A 22,302-nucleotide genomic window follows, 5' to 3' on the forward strand; every position below is an offset into this window, starting at 1 on the left:
TATCTCTGCAGCAGTCTTGTGTTCTGTACTAAATATCAGCATAAGTCAAAGTAATACTGTTGGGAGATGGGAGTAATGTATGTGTGTGTAGTGTTTGCTTTCTTGTTTTTGAGACCTGAGCTACTATTTCTGTTATTTTCAGTCATATTGTCATACCAATTTGTTTCATTTAAGACATCTTTGGGATCTCTGTCCCAAAACGAGTGAGGAATCTCAATTCTGGTCTGGAAACAAAGTGATTGATTATGTCCTAAATAATTGCCATTGAGAAAACTGTAATACTTTTATGCCTCTAATATCTTTGAAAGTAGTAAATCCTTGAGACTGTTTTATATTTACAGCCTTCTCTGCTGATTTGTCATTCCTTGCACCTTCTGAGGGGCTGTCATAATCTAGTGATGCTATATAAATACAGGTCTATACATTAGAAGCATCTGTTTTTCAAACTTTTGATAGCTAGAAGATAATGTGAAAGCATTTTGGTTTCAAAGGTGCCTTGTTCGACCTCAATCTGAGGAGTGAGCAACCTAAAGTTAGCAGTTGTTATTCCTGTGTTAATTTCTTTTTTTTTTTTTTGTATTTTTTTTTCTTCAGGTTCATTTGAAGAAGATAAGGCAGAAGCACCAATAAAATTTTTTCAAGTGTCTGGTGGTGTAGATGGAGATATGACATCATCAGATAACTTCGACTGGCCTCGGTAAAATAATGTTTTATCTTTCTCTGTGGGTTGTTTGGATTTTTGAAGAACTGTTGTTTTTTGAATTTTAATGCAGACCATCTATGTGGCAAATGCTTTAAAATTAATTGCAAAGTAAGAACATATAACTCTTGAAAAGAACCGAAGAGCTTCTAAAACTTCTGCATTTATAATAATGCAAGTTGGTTTTAAAGTATAAAAGTTTCTGGGTAGATTTGAGTACATTTCAGTGAAATGTGGATGATTGGAGACTTGAAACTTTATCCATTGTTATTTGTCGGTTTACAAATGTCTCCTACTTTTACAGTGAAGACTGAATACAGACAACCAACAAAAAGATCTCAGTTGCATTTTGTCTTAAAATACTAATAAGCTGGTACAAAGTTGTAATAACAATAAAGAGACTTGCATTATGACTGTATTACTGCAGCCTATATCACATGTAAGGCAATTCAATACCTTACAGTTACTGAACAGAATCACCTAACAGCTGTGACAAGTAATAAGCTGTTGAAAGAGGTTGTTTTAGAATTTGCCACATACATTTTTGTCACAAAAATCAGTGTCTTTTTGGACATTATTTTTGTATGGAATTATTTTCACTATGGTTTTCTTGCATACAAGTAATTTTTTTATAACAGTGTACATACAGTGTGCAAAGAGCATGCAGAGCTTTTTTTTTTTTAACAGCTGCTGGTGGTCTAATACTATAAGCATTATTTTAGGAGAGCGTTAATTTTTTTCTTTGGTCATCTAATGGTCACTTGGTAGAGTTGAGAATAACAGACCTGAACCTTTTGATGCAATGATTCTTTTTTTATATTACCTTGTGCCTCTAAGTTTGGTGATCTTTCTCAATAGTATCACTCCCCCTAACAGATGTTCCTGTCTAATAAAAGATCTTTGATCTTTGACCTGCTTAGTTCATGTGTATTTACTGGCTAGCTAGTAGAGTAGGACACATGACTGTGGTACCAATATAAAAATTCTGAGCATCTCTAATGGCTTGTTTTGCATAACTTCTCCAATATCAGGATTGTATTGAAAATAAACCCTCTGGCTGTGCATTCCATTCTGGAAAGGATAGCAGCTGAGGAGGAAGAAGGAGATGGTAATTTTCAAGAGGAAGAAGAAGGAGGGCCTCATTCTTTGAAGGATGTCTGTGATATTAGAAGACCAGAGCCTTCTCCTTTTTCTTCTCGTAGGGTCATGTTTGAAAATGAAGAGGTACTATAAAATACTGTTACTGTGTTGTTCTTACAGTAGATAAAAAAAAAAAAAATCAAAATCAATCTCCTACTTCGTATGCCTTTTCTGACTCTTTTTTTTTTTTTTTTTTTCTTTCAGATGGTGATGCCAGGAGATATAGTTGAAATGACAGAGTTTCAAGATAAAACAATTAACAATTCTCATTATGTACTGGAACTCATGTTACCAAACATTCACTTAACGTTACCAAACAAAAGCTTTTACGAAAAACTTTACAACAGGCAAGTGTGATAATTGTTTTTGCTTAGTTATTGTTACCTGTACTTTTAGTTCTGTGTTTATTGTTTGTGAAAGCAATTGAACGAATGGCTATAGTGGGTATTTATTTGTGTGGTTTTCTAGGAATATAAAATGCTCAGTAAATACTCTTCCAAGTTAATATAAGGGACACTATCATATATCTGATCAGTGCCATAGCAGTCAGCTGCTGAAAAAGTATTTGGCAGATTTTGTGAACATAATTAAGTCCCGTGATTTTGGTGAAAAATGTTTTTAGATCTTTGTTCACAGTTTCTAGTTTTGCTCTAATCTTTCTGAAATAGTGAATCCCAGTATGTGTTTCTGTTAGTTGTTCCTAATCTGCAGAAAAACAAAACAACTAGATTTAATCAATTAAAAATAATAAGCATTTAAGCGTTATGCTACATATTAGCTACATGAAGAGACATACTGATCTGTTTTAGTTTAGAATAGCTGTTATTTCACTTCCAAAGTGGAAAAGCTGAAACTTTTGTTGAATGTTCAGGTTATTGAGTGTACAGGTTCTGTTACTGTACTTCTGTACTGAATGTCACAGATCTTTAGATACAGAGTTGCTTAAAATTAACTAATGTTTCTTGCAACTTTGCTTAAAAATTGATGTGGTCAAAATGGTATTTGCCCCTCCTTACCCCCCAACCTATTTATCCAATATGCATTTTATTAATAGAGGCTTCGGTGTCACTGTCAAATGCTAGATTTTGATAAGTGCATGCTATAATTATGGAGGGAAAACATTTTCTTATTTATTGTTTTTATTCTTGAATATGTTACTCCTTTTTGTTCTCTTTAACTTTTTCCTCTTCCTTGCTTATGAAGTTTGTTACATGAAATCTGTGAAGGAGATACTGCTTGTTTTACCTTATACTGAATGCAAATACAGTAATGTGTTTTATATAATAATAATAACGTATTTCTTTGTAGGATCAGCAATGATTTACTGCTGTGGGAGCCAACAGCTCCATCTCCTGTAGAAACATTTGAAAACCTTTCTTATGGTGTTGGATTATCTGTGGCCAGCCAGCTCATCAACACTTTCAGTAAAGACAGCTTTAGTCAGTTTAAATCTGCAGTTCATTATGGTAATACATTTCATAAATCCTTTAGAACTATAGTGATACAAAAGCATAATTGGCTGAAGTGATTAAGATGATACTGGAAAGAATGTGCAAATTTGTAAGAAAGTCTTTACTTAAATCAAGAAAGGAAAAAAGTAAATTACTTTTTAATTAAGTAAAGTGTGAAGTTGAATTACATTACTGTTGGGAAAATGAGTTATTGGTAGAATGTGTAGTAGCTAGAAAGTTATTTGTTTTTCATTTTATCTGTTAGATGATGAGAGTGGATCAGAGGAGGAAACACTACAATACTATTCTGCTGTTGATCCAAACTATCGCTCACGCAGAAGGAAAAAGCTTGACTCTCAGAATAAGAACTCGCAAAGCTTTCTGTCTGTTCTGCTAAATGTGACACATGGATTAGTGTCAATATTTACAGATGTAAAGGTAAGGCACTGTATCTGGAAAACAACATGTAAAATCAAATATGGTATGTAAAAAGTTCTTCTGTTGTTTTGGCTATGGGACAACTTATACTATATATTTCATTTTGTGGAAGGAACAAATGTGTATAACAATTCTGTAAGCTTCATACTACTGTACTTAATGTGACATAATATTTTTAGCTATTTATTTTTATTTATTTATTTATTTTGCTTAGTTCAACGTGAGTATAACAGACTAACTAAATGCAAGCAGAAAAATATTTGTTAGTAGCAAGTGTAAAGATAGTTTGGACTATCCAACTGCAGCAAGCTCAGCAGTCAATAATTAATGTTTCTGCTCTTCCTTCAGCAGGAAGATGGAAATATACTGGAAGGAAAATATGGCGAATTCTGGTTTGAATTCAACAGCGGTTCACTTTTTAGTGTGACTAAATACGAAGGCTTTGAAGACAGACACTACGTTTGCCTCCATTCTAGCAGCCTCAATTTATATCACCAAGGTAGGGGTGGGATTAAGGTGGCTGTGGGGGCGAAATTTGAAACAAGATATGCTTGTAATTCTGTAGGAGAAATGCTGTTGCCCTACACCATCCTGCCCCCCCCCTCAGCCCCCCCGTTTTCTTTCCTCAGGTAGTATGTGATTTGGCTATAATTTGTTGTTAATGCTCCTAGAGTGCTACAGTAATACAACTGCATTATAACTGTATTTGTCTAGTTATTGGTTTAGTTCAAGCTTTGTGTGGCAACTTCTGATCTTTAAAGATTTTGTGGTCCTCTTGTAAGTATTAGCTAACCAGTCTGTTCTTTATTCTGAAAGTGAACACCTCCTACATAGTAGTAGTTACTTGATTTTTAAAAAAGTACAGGTTACCAGTGCAATTCAGGTTGCTTTGTCTTCTTGGGTAGCTAATTGTAGTCAACAAATGAATAATTTTAAGCTATGTAGTTTGTGTCTGATAACCCGCATGTAAATAAACTTCTCAGGTTTTTCCCAGAGACATACACCTGACTCCATGTAACCCACAGGAGAACCATGTTTTTAAATGTTAGCTAAAACCATGGTTTTAAATATTACATAATGTTCAACCACACTTCCACAATTTGCAGTTTTAAGTGTGCATGACTAACTTTATTTGGTGGTAGTGAAAAGGATTTTAAAGGTATTAAAAATAAGAAGAACGTTCCGTAACTATCAGTAACAGCTTTGAACCATGAGATAACTTGTGACAAAATCTCTCTGCAGGTATGGTGGATGGGGTCGTCCCTTCATCTGAAGTACGACTGCCCAGCACAATACGTCCCCATTGGTTAGAACCTACTATTTGTTTTTCGGAAGAAGATGGTCTTAGCAGGACTTCTTCAGATGGTGTGGGAGTAGACTGTCCAAATATGTTGACGGTTGCAGTCAAAATCCAATCAGATAAAATAGAGAGCAATACAAAGGTTTGTTTTTTCAAATTTCTGCTTTTAGAAATTACTTGAGTTGTGTCGGTGTATATGGGAGCCTTTAGGTTTCAGATTACAAGGGTTATAAATTAAGAAAGCATGAATCCTGAGCCACTTTAATTCTCTGTTAAAATTAGAGTCCTTTGGGTAGATTATAAAGTTTACACATCAGCACAATTTAATAATTCTTCCAATGCTTCACTTTTCACGTTGCACTATATTTACAGAATATATTTATTATCCAGTCGATCTTTTTCTTGTTGAGTTTTAATCCAGTGAAAAACATGGCAAAAACGAATATTTAAAAGCTTTTCTGTTCAGCCTACTAGCAGTGTCATCTAATAGGCAGCCTTTTGCTTACCTGTTTGGAACAACACTTTGGTAAATGAGTGGTACATTTGGCTTCAACACTAGCATTCATTAGCATGGCTAAAAGATGACCTGTTAACTGGCATAATGATGACAAGCTGGTAGAGTTATCTAGAGAAGAAGGAATCTGCAGACCAGCACAATGTCACTGTGGCTCAGTTGACTCAGGTTTAAACAGCATAATAAGGGACTGCATTGGGTTTGTGCTCCTGGTAGTTCCTGGGGGATCCCAGAATAAATGAACTGATAACCTTCCAACCACTGCCACCACAAAACTGATAGTAGTTTCCAAACTGTCCTGTTGCAACAAGTATTAGACTGTATTAAACAGGGTTTCTGTTTTGGGAATTGAATTTTTAATCCTAGCCAATCTGGACAATTCTGTCTGGACAACTTGTGTTCAATTCTAGGAGTAGAAGGATGGCTGTTTCACAATCTAGATCTCAAGTAGTTGCATGTATTTCATGTAAATTGACTTGTGCAGCTTTCTTGTACAGGAATTTCTAGTTGCTGTTGGACTAAGAGGAGCCACCCTTCAGCACAGAGTGTTGCCTTCAGGCTTAAGCTGGCATGAACAGGTCAGATTGCTACAGTTTTCTCAACTGCATATTCAATTTCAGTTTCATTACTTCAACATAATACCTTACTTTTTAACAGAATTGCTTTAAATATCAAACTAAACCTCAATGGATTTTTTTTGTGTGAGATTTTGTCTTATTATTTTACCAACTTACGCAATTTAAGTAATCAAAACAAACAAAAACCCCACGACCCAACAAAAATCCCACTACTAGCACTGAAAGCATTTTTGCATTTTTTTTTCCCTCTTGCTCATTCCTTTTACATCATTCCTTCTGTTTCCTGTTTTGCATTGTTTGAATAACAGTGATGGAAAATAATTTGGGGAAGCAGTAAGCAGCTGACTACGTAAATGCTAGTAATTCAAATTTCTGAATCAGAGGGCCTGTATTGATCAGTTACAGATGTATAGCATAGCAGTTAAGACTAGAGAGCCCAGAATGCGAAGCTGTGTGTAAACAGGCATAAACAAAGATGTGCCATCACTAGAGTGGCAGTCTAGTTGCATCTATTTGCATGGATGCCATACCGAATTACAGATGGTAAACCTTGTCGTTTAAGCTTACAGTGCTTATTCTTCAATATTGTGGGCGTGTTTTTATGTTCATTTTTATTTATATAACTGCATGGAGCTGCATTCGTTGCTTTGCACACAGATCTGTTACTATTATCTCCACATAGTGCTCTTACATGTTTTCGTAGCCTGCTTTACATGATGTCGCTTAGTTATCGAGTTAATATTGCTTATTTATTGAGCTCAGTTATTGCTGTGAGGGCAGTGAAATTGGCCAATGGAGTAGGTAGGGAAAATGATTAAAAGACAAGCTGTGCTGGTATGCATGATGCTTGAAATTATTTTAAGAAGGAATTTATCGAGTGTAACAGAGAGAAGTATGACAGGTCTCAAGGAGGAGGATAGGATCTATTTTAAGCATTTTAGGCAACCTTACTACAGATACTGCAGTATATGAAAGCAAATACTAACATTTATAGCAAAGATGAAGAAAGATGAGTGGGGTTGTATTTGGGAAATGCTTTAGAAATGAATTGGGAGGTGTTGGACAAGTAGCCAGTTAGGTGTCTGTGGATTGGTCTTTTCATACATTTGTCTGCAAGTTTAGATATTGTATTTTTTGCCGTATATACATTCGGTGCTTTTCTATATTCACATACTGGGTAAGCACCTTTAAATATCTGAGCTTCTTTCACTCCCTGTTCCTTGCACTAATCAAGCATTTTATTATCATACCAGTTACAGATTTTCTCTTTTCTAATGTATTATTGTTTGTTAAATTAGCAGATGTTGAAATATTATAATAATATGTTTGTGATTTTTAGATTTTATATTTTTTGAATATTTCTGATGAGCCTGTTTTGGGATATAATCCTCCAGCTACAGTTACAACTTTTCATGTACATCTGTGGAGTTGTGCGCTTGATTACAGGTAAATAAAATGCCAGTGTATGTCACTTGGTGGCACTGCAGCTACATATTTATTCTTTAGTGATGTTCTGGTTTGCATGTTGTTAAGAACATTTATTTAGGCTTGTTTGGAAAAAATGCTTAATAGTGCAAGCAGTCTAAAGTAGAATAAATATTTGTCTGAAAATTGGAAGACTTAGTTACTTTTAAGCGTGTATGGAGTATTAATATATATTTATTTTTCTGTTTGTTGTTAGGCCTTTGTTTTTGCCGGTCAGATCACTACTTACTGTTGAAACTTTCAGCATTTCCAGCAGTGTTGCAGTAGATAAATCCTCTTCTACCCTCAGGTATAAGTTGAAGCACTTAGTGAAACGTGGAAGCTTCTGTGAAATTTGTAATACCTGTTTACTATTTGATCTATGAAGCATTCATATTGTGTAAATGGTTGCACTGGTGAAATATACCATTGAAATATACTCTGATTAGATGTAATTATTCTGTTTATTAGGTTAAATAAATTATATAGTTGGATTACTTCTATTTTACTAGCAATTCTGCAAATTTTAATAGAGCCAGTTGAAAGTTGAAATTGTACTTTCTTAATGAGGAACACTTTAGCAAATCCTTAAGAAATCTTATATGTAGACAAGTAATTACTTAACAAATTATACAGGGATTATTCTATTTATTCAAAGTTGAATATATATTCTGTGCACATCCACATCAGAATGTGCGTTTAAGTACCTGTAAGCGTGTGCTCTCTGATGGGTTCTCTGATGTGAGCTATCTGTCGTTTGTTTTTATTGATACAACCTTATAAATAACCTTTCAAAAAATGTGTCTTTTTACTTCCTAAAAAAAAAACAACACAACACAAAACACAAAAACAATACAACAAAAAAACTAGAAGTATTTGTTTAATAATTTAGCATGCCAAAACACATTTTTTATTCTAGAAAGGCCCAAGTTTATAAATTGAAAAGCCAGTAAAATCTTAGTGATGGTGAATGAACGTTACAGTTGTTAGATCCATGTTACACAGTTACCTGATGGATTTGGAAATGATGAAATGTTGAAGTGAAGAATTTTTGGATTTACGGTATCTGAGATATATTTGTATTTGAAAACATTTTTGTATACTAACTTAGTACTGTTTCTGGTGAATTGCACAACATTTCTTTATTGTGTTTAATTCATCTCTGTTTTTTTGTTGTTGTTTTTTTCTCTTAGAATAATTTTAGATGAAGCTGCTTTGCATCTGTCTGACAAATGCAACACTGTTATGGTGAACCTCCATAGAGGTAAGGACCTTTTTAACAACTGTAATCAATTGCTCAATTTCTGATAGGACATAAAGAAATAAAATTACAGGAATATTCAGTATATATTAGTTACTGAAGAAGATCTGAGAAGATAAGGAGCAGCAAGTTGAATATGAATGAGTAATGTGGTGTTGATGAAAATGAGTGTTCTTGTTTGGATTTGTAGTTGCAGAAGCATGTCAGAGAACAGAAACTTGAAAGTCCTCTTGTTCTTGTTACAGCTGCATATTAGATATTTGAAAAAAGCACATTGTGAAAATCTGAAGTTAGCACAGAAAGAAACAGGAAAAAGAAGCTCTTAAAATGAGTTATCCATTCTTAATAGCTGTACTTGAAAGGTGCTTTATGGTGTGGAATTCTAGGTAGTCTTTTCAGAAAGATATCGATTATTTTACTCTCATTCATACAGTAACAACCATTAGGACTGAGTAGCTTAGAGCAATATTTAAAAATAAATTGCAGAAATAATGAAGTCCTGTGTGCACAAATGGGTGTATTTAGTTTAGGTAAGAGGTCCCTAATGAAGGATGGAATAAAGGTGTGCTTACTGTGCTTGAACATGAAAGAGGGGAAATAAGTTATTTGTGGTACTGAAGGATTACTGCAGTATTAAAATGTGCTCTCTCTCCTACTTTGGCAAAAAAACTCCTGAGATGCTCAGTCACCCAACTTCTGTGTGCCTCTTTCTCTAACTCTCATGGGTGAGATGAGGATAAATATCTTAAAGATTAAATTGCGCACAGATGGTGGCTGTGGGGGTGATGCATTGGACTGAAAATTTTTGAATTCTCATTTTGCATAGCTGATACTTGAACTCTGACTTTTCATATTTGAAGGAAATACAGAAATATAAAAGATTTTGACAAAAAAAAACACTTTTTTTATGCTTATACTATTCCTAATTGTTTAATAACCAAAAATGCATAGTAAGGAAATGTTTAAGTATAGCACTTTCTTTTTTAAACACATTGTCTTTCAGATTATGTTCGTGTTATGGATATGGGATTGCTGGAACTAACTATTACAACAGTAAAATCTGATTCTGAGGGGGAAAGAGTAAGTAATTAATCACAACTAAAAAAAAAATAAAATCTGCAGGACAGATATGTGATTTGAAAATTATTACACTTAGAATCTGTTTTTTTCAGCTTACATGTACTATTTTTAAGTCCATTTTGACTAGTTTAACTAATTTAAAAAATCTGTGTATAGAAGCTATTTTTATGCAACCTTAGAATGGTTTTAAGAATATTCTTACGTGTTTCTTATCTAGACTAAACCACGTTTTGAGCTGCATTGTTCCAGTGATGTAATCCATATTCGCACCTGCTCTGATTCATGTGCTGCACTAATGAATCTTATACAATACATTGCAAGTTATGGTGATTTACATCCTCCAACTAAGACAGAGATTAAATGCGGAGTTAGCAAGCCAAAAATGAAGGTATAAAGTAACACTGACTTAACTCTACACTTCCTGGTAATGTGTTTTAGTTTTGATATCCATGTCCTGTTTCCAAAGAATATGAGAAATTCTCAAGTTAACAAGAAATTAATTTATTTTATCTAAATAATAATAAAAAAAAAAAAAGTTTGAGAGTAAAATACTAGCTCCCTTCCCCATCCCCTCCCCCCTCCATTTTGATCACTACCTGATAGCTTAAATATTATGTGCTGTTTACCTATTGTACTTTATTCATATCCCTCCTAAACAAATTCCAGGATACATATGAGCTGTCCAAATTCTCTGATGACCCAAAAGTTGCAATAGCATTTTTCAACCTAAATGATTCCATGATTCTGTGAAATATCCTGAATCATAATCTTCTAATCTATTTTATGAATTGTCTAGCTGATAGTTTCAGGTCACCTGATGAAACTGTGGGTTAGGTTATCTAACTGTTAGGTTACCCTAACCCTAACAGTTAGGTTGGTTATCTTAGTTTAACAACCGTATTTCAAGACATATAGCAAAATCTTGTTTACTGTGATGTTGCAGTTACTTTTTAAGGTATGACTGTATAGTTCATCTCCTATAGGTAGAGACTTTTAGCCAACCCTCTTCACATGGACCAGCCCTCGCTGAATCAGAACAACAGATTTTACGGGATTTGATGAGTGATGCTATGGAGGAAATTGAGAGTCATCAGACCGCGTCTGCCATCAGGCCGGAGTCTAATGGTAAGAATCCTCTGGAGGCATAAGTACACATAAAGAACAACCTTTGTGAGTGGAAAGTGGGATTGAAAGTTTCATGTATATTGAGATGCTGCAGCAATAATGGGAATGTGCCTTTAATGTCTGAAGTCATCTAACTATTGAGTACCAGATTGTCACTGTTAGTAACAGTAATGCAAAAGTAATTTAATATTCTGGACAGTTACACATTAGCGAGATAGTGAAGACAGCAAGGAAGGAATCTGGCTTTGTGGGACACTATAAAAGACCTTGAATATTCTAAAAGTATGTTAGCACAGGTGTAAGTTCGTATGGCATACTGTGATATGGAGGAATCACAGACTTCCATTTTGTATACAAAGGTAGTTCAGGAGGATAGTACAGTTCCGAGACACAGAAAGAACTTGAAGGTATGAGGCAATTTTTTAATTAGCAGACAGAACAAGATCGTTGATATAATTGCAAGATTATAACTTCTACGTTCTGGTTAGCTCTAAATCCAGGTTTAAATTGACTAAGGATTTTGTATTGCAAATAGTGGTAATATTTATTTCCACAATGTCTGTTCTCGTTTTGGTGGTGAAATGTGAGGAATCAGTGTGATACTGAAAGTTACTGATATTAAGACCTGTGTCTTTTTTTTATTTTGTTAGTACATCTCTACTAGTAACTAGATATGATTAAATTGTAATTGTTTCAATTGTACAGTAGGTTAATTTTTGAAAATTATAATAGGAATTGATTCAAGATACAAGCAATTTCTCTTGATGATGGAACGAGTTTTAAGTGTTAAGTTACTTTGTTCATATTTTCATATTTTATAAAGTTTTTTCTATTGAAACATGTTTTTTCTACTCTTCTTCACCTCCCAGGTGTTTTGGATGACAGGTCACAAACTCAGGAGCCATCTTGCTCAGATCTCTTCCTGTTTCCAGATGAAAGTGGAAATGCTTCACAAGATTCAAGCCCCACTTATGCTTCATTCACTCATCACTTGATAAATGAAGCTGTGGGAGATGTCCCTGCAGAAAGTGATGACTTCTGCATTCTTTTCGCCCCCAAAGTCGCTGTTGCTGTAAGAAGTTTTAAGAATTACTTAAGGGATTTTTTTTTTTTTTTTTTAAAGTAAACTGGGTCAGAGGAAAGCTTATATAAGACATAGAGAAATTAGACTTCATAGTGTTTTTTGGGGGGGCTTCTTGGTTGATTTTTGTTGGTGGCTTTCTCATTGAGAAGTGAATATTTTATATATTAGTGGACACAGTATCACAGAAATTTTTGTGTGCAAAGACTTCATGTACTGTTAGGAATAAACGCAGCTATTTTCAAATACATAAATAATTTTTCAATATCAGCAATATGTAATCATTCTGTGGTCTGAGTATTATGTCAAAGTATATTGGTAGTTTTTCTACATTTTATTTATGATTTATTATTGCTATTTTGGCTTTACAATAATAGCATAGTTTAAAAAAAAAGTTGTAAAGAATTACTTATCAAAATAATACTTACTAAGTTTTTAACATTTTATTCATTTTTGTTGTAGTCTAAGCTTTCAGAGCTTTAAGGGGCATAAAGTTCTACAAACCTCAAAGAAAAGCTTGTCTGTCACTTCACACTACTACCTGCCCACTGCATTAAAAGTTTTAGGAAACTGTATTCAAACTCTTTGAAAGCAGCTTGTGTTCATGTTCTTCGTATCACCTCTGGTTGTATTCTGCTTAATAGAAGTAGTTTTGGATTCCTGAATAGAAGATGTATTTGACATATTGTCTTTGAACTAGCACAGTAGTCTGAACTCTTCCATGTGCATATGGTGTGTGTGTGTGTATATATTCATATATATTTATATATATGTATGTGTGTGTATATAAATATATATATTTGTAAATAAATACATATATGTATATAAATATATATTTGTAAATATATATATATATTTATATATATAAATATATTTATATATATTTTTCATGACACACGTGTGTGTGTGTATATATATTCTTTGCTTGTTTGTTTCACCTCAAAATGTTTTATTTTGATTTCAGTTTGGATGAGGAATTATTATTTTAAACTTCTCAGCTTCTATGTTATTCTTATGTGTATCTATGTTACTCTGTAAGAATCATTCCTAAACCAAGCCCGTGTTGTGTAAGCTTCAGAAAACAGTACAGAATTGTCTTTTTTTCTCTTCAAAGGAAAGAATTAGACATGTCAATAAAGAACGTGAATTTCACCTTCTCAATATTATGTCCTTTTTTTAGGACAAAGAAGAAGAACCAGTAATAAAAAAAATGGTTGATGATGCAATTATTATAAGGGAAAATCATTTCAGCCAACCTATGAAAAAAACAGATACAAGCAAAGCTCCCCTTCATTTTCCCGTTCCTCTGGTACGCTATGTTGTGAAGGAAATCTCTCTTATTTGGCATCTTTATGGTGGAAGGGATTTTGGGACTGCACCACCAACATCTCCAGCTAAAAGTTTCATGTAAGTGTTTGACGTGGTTTTGTACATTAGAACATTTTAAAATACTTTTATTTCCCTTTGAGATTTTATAGTGAGATTAACCTCAAGTTTACCTCCCTTGTTCCTTTGCTTCCTTCACATTAAGGAATGTTGTTATTCAGTTTAGCTTGGTGTATTTTTTCCATGTCTTAACCCAAGCAAGCTGTTTTTTTTTTTTTTTTGTGTCATTTTTTTTTGTTTGTTTTTATTTTTTGAGGGTGGAGGGATGGGTTTGCTTTTAAGGGTTACTTGAAAACTTAAATTTTCCTAAGCAGTTTGGTGTTTAAGCAGTGAGTGTAAGAGACTGTGATGGCTGGAGTCTGATTTTACAGATGTCACATATGCTAAAGAGGAATTAATATTTTCATGGCAAAAATTAAGGAAATGTTTTATTAAAGTGAATTTGATAGGAAACATACACCTAGCACTTTAAGTATGCATTACTTGAGCAATTAAGAAGAAAGTATTTTGTTTTGGTAAACAGTAAAACAACTTTCAGTTTCTTTTTGTCTTGTAACCCACAAAATACTAGTGAAACATGCACATCCTTAGAGTGGACTTACAGTGAGATGGCTTTAAACTCAGACTAGGAAAGTGTACTTTCTTTTTCTTTTATTTCCACAGAAGTCCCCATAGTTCTCCTTCTCATACACCAACAAGGCATGGAAGGAGTACAGCATCTGGGGGAAGAGGAAGAAACCCAGATTTCCTAATGGAAATACAATTGAGCAAGGTGAACGACTGTCTGTGTGTGAATATGTTCACATATTATGTTGGTTTAATATCAGCTTTCCACTAGCTGCCAGTGGAAGAAAGCATACTCAATTCCGTTTACATCTAAGCAAGCACATTGAAACTGGTAGATGTGTTTAACAATAAATATATTTGTTCTAGCAGAGTATTGCTTGGTTGCTAACTGAACCTGTTTCTAAACATGGAGGAAACCTGTTATAATACTCTGAAAGTTTGTTTTCACCATGTTGTACAGCTGCTGTTCTATTTTTCTGTCTTCAGTTCTACTCTGAATTAATATACCTATTATGAAATTCAACCTTTAGCAAAATAATTGGGATGTAGATCTGTTGAGACGTTCGGTGTACCATTGGACAACTGGTTATTAAACAACATCCACTTATGGGAAACACAGCAACGATATCATGATATAACATTATTTACCACCCTTCAGGAATAATTATGTTGCTATTGTTTTGAAGCCTGATTAGAAACTAGTAGAAACAAGGTGCATGATTCAGGTGCTATGAAGAATATTGGCAAGGAGTTAACCAAATCTTATGTTAAAGGGATCAATAACAGAACATTTTAAAATAAAGTTTTCTCAAACACTTTCATAAACATGAAAAGGTACTACATAAAACTGAATGCCTTTTATAATCTGTTTGTTCTTCTGGAGTTTAAAATTCATGTGATAACGTTAGCACTTTGATATGATTAGTATGAAATATTTTTGGCAAATCTTATTTTATTCTTTTTGGCAAAGCATGGCATTGCAATAAAAAAGAGGTAAACAGGAAGAGTTTAATATTCCATGTGGAAAATTTAATATGTGGAAGTATAATGTTTCTTAATTTGCAGGTATTTAATGAGTAGGTATTTAGTGTTAGTACTGAGGCTTAAAGTTTTTTCATACTTCTTAATGTTGTGCAAGGCTGTATAATAATAACTATATTTAAACAAGAACTCAAAGAGAAGAAAATGCTGTCAAAATTGGGAAGTTTATTAACCGTATTTACGATCAACTATTCTTGTCAACACTTACAATGGTATCACATTTATGTGGAGTACAGGGCACAGTGTAAAATCTTGGTATCTGGCCAGTAGAAGCCACTGTTCTGGCCTACCCCAGACAACTTGCAGACAAGCATGCTATGGGAGTTAAGACAAGGCATGATTTATAAGAAAGGAGATGCAGCTACAGGATTGAGAGGAAAAAGCAGAGTCCATATTAAAATGAAAAGCAAAGCTTGCACTTCATTTAACACCACTGACTCTTTGTTGTGGTTTGAATTGACATACTAAAATATGAATATGTGCACAAATAGGAATTGAAAGATTTCTAATGTTAGGTATTGAAAAATCTGAGTGGTTTTCAGAAGGCCTGTTATTACTGCAAATTTAAAACAGACTGAGCTTTAAAGTTTGTTTTTTTTTTTGTTTGTTTGCTGTTCAAGTACTATTCTGTTGTTAAAACTTTTCTATCACTGAAGCTGATTATGTTGTTTTTCTTAATGTATTAAAAGGTGAAATTCCAGCATGAGGTATACCCTCCAGGTGGTGCAGAAGGCGAATCCAATCTGTTGGAACAGCCAGTGTCACGTCAGGTTTTTATTGTTCAAGACCTGGAGATTAGAGACCGCTTAGCTACATCACAGATGAATAAATTTCTTTACCTCTACTGTAGTAAGGAGATGCCTAGAAAAGCGCATTCAAACATGGTATGTTTATGGAAAATTTTAATTCACTATAATTACAGTGGTTGGCCTGTCATTGTGGAAGATGCATAATATTCTTAATATTGCAGAAGAAGGGGCATGAAGCACAAGATTGTGGAACAATGAAGTAATATAATTTATTTTGCTAGTTATTTTCTTGCCTCCTTTGAATATTAAAACTAATGGAAAAGTCAACTTGAATATTAGTGTGTGAGATATTCATTTTCTTACGGTTCTGTCATTTTTAGAAGGTATATGTGCAGGACTACTTCAACAGCTTTCAGATTTTGGTTTTGAACAAACATTGCTTGTGTGTGTATTCTTAGATTTCACAGCACATGCAGAATTTTATAGTCTTACTGCTTCTGTAATTTATGAATTTAATTTTTTAGAGTTTCCTTATTATTGGTGTAATAGTGAAATTAAAATAAGCTACTTATTCTGTATTGGCTTTAGTGAAAGATTTCACTTTGGCAAGTGAGATTAGATCAGTACAGAGCTTTTGCAGTAAATATTTGTCCTAGCTAGTGTTCTGAAATTTAATAATTGTGAATGTTACTACTTATTTTATCTTGTTGCTGTTCCTCAGTTAACAGTTAAAGCATTGCATGTCCGTCCAGAGTCTGGCAGATCCCCACAGGAATGTTGTTTACGCGTTTCACTAATGCCACTTCGCCTCAACATTGACCAGGTTGGTTGTGATAATGAAATACACTTTATATATATATAATATACACACACACATACATATTTGATGGTGTTGTGCTTTCCCCCAAATACTTGCGACCATCACACTGGTTTCTATGGGATTAATTCTCAGTTTGGTACATTTTCATTTATGATCACAGATATCTTTAGATCTCTGCTTCTCTGTTTATGTCTGTGTTGGAACTTGCCTTGTCTTCTAGCTATTATAGAGGCTAGACTTTTTACGTTTAGAAACTAAAAATATCTATATAGCTTTTTTCATGAGACTATCAGTTTGTCTTCTGAGATTTCTGATGGTCTCTGTGTCTTGAAATGGCGACGACTTAAAAGCATATGTTATATGTGGACAATCTTGCTTTGTTTGCTAATGAGGTAGTTTAGTTGTTTTTAACTGAAAAAGAAAATTAATGATTAACCTGTTCACACTATTTTAGTCAAGGGCAGTCAACACTTGAGGACTCGCTTCTCTACTGTGAAGTGTTTGCTCTCCTTATCAACTGCAGTGGCATGGAGAACAGAAACAAGAGAAATTGTTTGACATTCTTTAGCGAGCCTTCAGTACATGTTAGAGACCAGATTTTCCTTTTACTCATAGAAGAATTCTACTCTGTATTGTTTGTAATAATTTCATAGAGAAAAATAGTACAGAAATACTGCCATCTAGTGAGGAAATACATACCTTCTTTGTAACTCTTCTGTTTTGTACCGTAACTGAATTCACCTTTACAACTTCTGTAAAATAAACCACAGCTTTCCCAGAAGCACAACGCTGTATGCAATTATGTCAGAAATTCTTGTTATTTCTTAGGCTGTCTGCTGATAAGTTAGAAACAAAAAAAGGAAAGAGAATAATGCCCATATGTCATTAATCATAGGATGAATAAGTCACTAATGTGATGCATCTGTTAAAAAAGTAAATCAGATGTTATAACATGAAGACATTAACAAAACATTTAGCAACCACAGAGTTATTAATGCCTTTTAAGGAAGTAATATTGACATCTGATCTGAAATTATTTGTCTGAAATTGACAGTATTGGTATAAATGAATATAACTAGGCTTGAATACTCTTTTACTGGAAATCAAAGGAATATTTATAGCCTTTAAAACACTTGAATTCTGGTACAGGCTTCAAAATGAGTGTAGAGATGATGAAAGCAACCCTGGAATTTTAAAACAGAATTATATATATAATGCAATCATATTATATGTAGCAGGGGGCAAGGACCAAGAGGGCCTCCACAGTTTATGACCTAGATTTCAAAGTGGCTTCTGCTTAAGGATTAAAATAAGGGAATGTTTTTTTTTCATATCTCTATAGAGGTAGAAGACTGGAATTGTAGGTAATATTTTTTTTAGAGAAATGGGTATTTTTCTTTTCTCTTAATTTTTTTTAACCTTATTGTATTTTATTTTGTATTGTATTTTTATTTTTGACACTAGGATGCCTTGTTTTTCTTGAAAGACTTTTTCACAAGCCTGTCTACAGAAGTAGAACTCTTAGTTACTCCCGATCCTGAAGGTACACTTTAAAATATCTCACATGAAAATGTTTCTTCTTTCTCTTTTAGTATGTATATGTATCTATAAATGTACATGTGAATTTCATGTATAGAAGTAGTTATGACATTGGCCAAAACCCAGTATTAGTAATTAATTTTTTTATTATTATTTTTTAAAAAAGATACTTGGGGTATTTTTGATTTGAACACCAACAAATTTTCTGAATGTTTGGGAGCTCTGCTGTATAACATACTTCACTGAAATTGGAGTATATTAAATAAGAACTTCTGAAAAATTGGAGAATGTATATATAATTAGGAGTTCTTGTTAGATAAAACAAATGCATTATTTCATACCTCTTGCATAAAAGAATATATTTGTCTAATAGCCTGAAGTTGTATAACCCATTGAGAAGAAACAGAGCTCAAGTTTATAAATAGGCAATGCAATGTAAGTGTGTAAAGTGATACTTCAGTTTTTTGAAGTGACACTTCAAAATCCATATATATTGAAATACACATTTCCTCTATTATTAAATACACATTTCGTCTGTATTTGTGAGTTTATTTTATCAGCTATCCTTTCCCTATTTCTGTTGAGAGATCATACTGAAATGCATAGATAATGAAGTGCTGTGCAATATTGCTATTAAAGTTGGATGAATTATTTTTGCTGATACATAAATCTCAACTAAAGATTCTTGTAATGATTTCTAATGATATCTAAGAGAATTCATATATTGTCTGGCTAGTAATTATTACAAATTAGTATTAGTGCTTAACTAAGGTTAAGGTATAAATAAGGCATAAGTACAGATTTTTTGTAATCACTATGGAAAAATTAGTCTGTTTAATTTGTGTAATCTCTTATTATCACAGTTAAAAAATCTCCTGGTGCTGAAGTTACATGTAGTTTGCCTAGGCATGTCAGCAGCCTTAAGGACCCGAGTCCTGTCATTTCGTTCTCATCACACAAGCAAACAGCTGAAAATGGTACCATTGATCCTATGGATGTGGCTAATGGAGATGATCATCATTTCTCACAAGAAGTGACGTCATACAGTGATCAGCCAGTATTTTTCAGGTAAATTTTTGTTACACAATTTCCAGAGACACACGACTGTTCTGCTGATTGATTTAAGAAAGGGTGATGATAAACTAATCACACCTTATAGACAAAGTATAGTTGTTTATTCACCAGTAATAGAGATCAAATATATTTGTTTCTATCATGGGAAGGTAATTAATGAATTTATTAGAGTTTTGTACAATACTTTGCACAAGAAAATGCAATTAATTAAAGCTGTGCCATGTACAGCACCAATAATACAAAGATTTTAAAGAGAGCAGGATCGTTAATTTTCCTGTAAATATTACCTGTGATTAGATTTTAATAAACCAAGAAAAGCTAAATTTGCAATTGTATTTTGTCTGATTATTCTCAAGTGCTTAAGCACTAACATGGTATCTAGAGGATTTTGAAAGAATAATCTTATTTCTGATTTGTTTCTTACTGTAAAAATTCCTTTGTGTATCTTCAGAGAATTTCGTTTTACATCAGAAGTTCCGATACGGCTTGATTACCACGGCAAACATGTATCAATGGATCAGGTTTGTATATAGCATTGATGCTGTAAAACAATGTTTATTTAGTTCTCTTTTCCTAAGAGTTGGACTCTATTTTATGCTTCCTACTCACTGTTAATGTGGTTTTGCGAATTGTAGAGCACTTTTGTCTTATACTTTCAATAAAACTTAATCTTGTTCCATCTGTAATCTGAAAATTGAGGGATAGATCTTCTGGGTATGATTAATACAGAATGAAACTTGAAAGTCATATTTATCAGTTTTGTGACAGGCTGGAAGTCTTTCTGCACAGCTGTGGTATCCCTCAAATGTTAATACCACTGTCTGATGCTAGAATTGAGCATTTCATTTCCTATCTCATTAATGCCAGAATAACGTTACCTTTTTTCCTTTTGATTTCCATCCCTTGTGGTCTAGTAACATATGGGCTTCACTGGCAATGTTGGAACCTCGTACAGATTTAAAAAAAATAAAATAAAAAAAAGCTCTTTTAAAAATAATTATTAGTTAATCATGTTGGTTTTATGTGTTATCATATTGGGTTTACTGAGCAAATTTCAAGACAAAACAAACAAAAAAAACCTGTTTGCAGAATCATATTTGTAGTCTGTCTTGGCAAATCAGTAAGAAAACATAGACAAGTAGAAGCAGCAATTTCTTGAACTGGCATTACCACCAAAGAAATTGTAACGTGAAATAGCAGCTCTAGAGCTCCTGGAAAACGCCAGAGTAACGCCAGAGCTATGCTTACATCATTTATTATTTACACATTTTCCTTGGAATCTGGCTTAATCAGCTACTCTGTCTTTTGCAAGTTATGTAAAAACTTGCAAATTAATTGAACATGGAATTCACAGCATTGTAACTAGTGATGGGGGGGGGAGAATCAGTTAAGACAGAAATATCTCCAGTAGGAGTCAAGATGATGAAATTGTCTCTCACACACAAATTGTGTTGCTGAGTAAATTGTTATGATAACAAAACATTTCACTTACAGGGGACGCTAGCTGGGATTCTTATTGGTCTTGCTCAATTAAACTGTTCAGAATTAAAGTTGAAGAGACTTTGTTACAGACATGGGTAAGTTAATCAAATTGTAGCTAGCATCTGTATTACAGATAGAAAGTGTTTACAGTGAATAACTGAATATAGCAATCAGAAAGCAAATTATCCGATAAGACACATTTCTAAAATCTGAGACACTTTCTAATAATATTTATAATGAGTATTTCATTTTGAGTAGGCCTAATATAATTTATGATAATTTTTTCTGAATTTTACAAAAGCTATTATCCATAAATACTTGTAAATGGGTGTAGTTCAAGAAGAATATCTGTTTTTAGGATGGTATCTAATACATGTGCTATTTTTGATGCTAAACTCTTTTTTTTTTTTTTTTTTTTTTTTACATTTGCTTCCTCTTGAATTGGATATGATTATACACATTAAACTCTTGGTTTAGCCAAGTGCAACAACACATGACACTTGAAATCAGTTTCCCTTTTGTTTAAATGACATTTGCATACTTCAATGAATAATACATTTCTTTTATCAGGAATTCTTTGTTTTTCAGAAATATTAATGATTTTACTTGCTTCAGCTTATTAGGTGTGGATAAATTGTTCTCCTATGCAATCAGTGAATGGCTTAATGATATAAAGAAAAACCAGCTGCCAGGAATTTTGGGAGGAGTAGGGCCTATGCATTCGCTAGTACAGTTAGGTAAGCTAATTCTTGTTTCTATTCAGGCACACAATGGCACTGTGTTTTTGATGTTATTTTGTTTTTCTGCTTCTTGTTGTGGTTTGTTTTCCTAAAGAAAAAAAAAATATAAAAAGAAACAAAAAAGACACTGTTAATTCTTGTTTTTACTTCCCCTTCAGGCAAACTGAGAACTTAGAGAACTTGCTAACTGCGATGTTCTGTCTTCATTTCAGTTCAAGGTCTGAAAGACTTGGTGTGGTTACCAATTGAACAGTACCGAAAGGATGGCCGTATTGTAAGAGGCTTTCAAAGAGGAGCAGCATCTTTTGGTACTTCAACTGCAATGGCAGCATTGGAGCTGACAAACAGAATGGTTCAGACTATACAGGTATAGTGTATTGCTTCTGGAGTTAGACAGAAAATCAGAAGTGTCACTAGCAAGTGCTTTATGTGAAGTCTTAATGCTATGGGAGTATGCATAAAAATAAGAGTAAATGAATGCTGTACAAATAAAGCAGAGAATGGGCAAAGGTTATGGCAGTCTGTGAGGTGAGAGTGGTAGCATCAGATGCAACATGTATTGTGTTAAAATATTGCCCAGCACTCAGGCTGCACGTGTTGCATTGTAATACATGAAAGATGTTATAAGAAGTGTTCAAAATTTTTTGAAAATGTCAGGTTTTCTGTGCTTAGTTATTGAAGGGGGGGGCGGTAGGAGGGGAGAATAGTAGTAACCCTAGTCTTGGTTCAAAGTGGTAACAATGTTATGTTCCTTAATGTCAAATACCTAATG

The 22,302-nt window shown here is 33.6% G+C and overlaps 1 protein-coding gene across 3 annotated transcripts in view; it reads left to right on the forward strand.

The window, feature by feature from the left end:
- ATG2B (autophagy related 2B) overlaps positions 1-22,302 on the forward strand; it is a 44,566-nt gene that overhangs the window by 16,717 nt on the left and 5,547 nt on the right. Inside the window, exons 16-40 of one of the 3 annotated variants that reach the window (XM_068682839.1) lie at positions 595-697; positions 1,732-1,924; positions 2,045-2,187; positions 3,149-3,306; positions 3,557-3,729; positions 4,078-4,228; positions 4,972-5,171; positions 6,041-6,121; positions 7,461-7,567; positions 7,803-7,895; positions 8,779-8,849; positions 9,850-9,926; positions 10,144-10,314; positions 10,910-11,051; positions 11,921-12,123; positions 13,313-13,539; positions 14,185-14,290; positions 15,816-16,010; positions 16,597-16,698; positions 18,160-18,238; positions 19,098-19,302; positions 19,760-19,829; positions 20,803-20,885; positions 21,406-21,527; positions 21,743-21,897. In XM_068682839.1, the coding sequence (XP_068538940.1) occupies positions 595-697; positions 1,732-1,924; positions 2,045-2,187; positions 3,149-3,306; positions 3,557-3,729; positions 4,078-4,228; positions 4,972-5,171; positions 6,041-6,121; positions 7,461-7,567; positions 7,803-7,895; positions 8,779-8,849; positions 9,850-9,926; positions 10,144-10,314; positions 10,910-11,051; positions 11,921-12,123; positions 13,313-13,539; positions 14,185-14,290; positions 15,816-16,010; positions 16,597-16,698; positions 18,160-18,238; positions 19,098-19,302; positions 19,760-19,829; positions 20,803-20,885; positions 21,406-21,527; positions 21,743-21,897 (3,410 nt within the window). Of the gene's footprint in view, positions 1-594; positions 698-1,731; positions 1,925-2,044; positions 2,188-3,148; positions 3,307-3,556; positions 3,730-4,077; positions 4,229-4,971; positions 5,172-6,040; positions 6,122-7,460; positions 7,568-7,802; positions 7,896-8,778; positions 8,850-9,849; positions 9,927-10,143; positions 10,315-10,909; positions 11,052-11,920; positions 12,124-13,312; positions 13,540-14,181; positions 14,291-15,815; positions 16,011-16,596; positions 16,699-18,159; positions 18,239-19,097; positions 19,303-19,759; positions 19,830-20,802; positions 20,886-21,405; positions 21,528-21,742; positions 21,898-22,302 lie in introns of all 3 variants that reach the window. The other 2 variants (XM_068682838.1, XM_068682837.1) reach the window with 2 other exon arrangements.

Source organism: Anas acuta, chromosome 5 (assembly GCF_963932015.1).
Source record: "Anas acuta chromosome 5, bAnaAcu1.1, whole genome shotgun sequence".
NCBI classification, from domain to species: domain Eukaryota; kingdom Metazoa; phylum Chordata; class Aves; order Anseriformes; family Anatidae; genus Anas; species Anas acuta.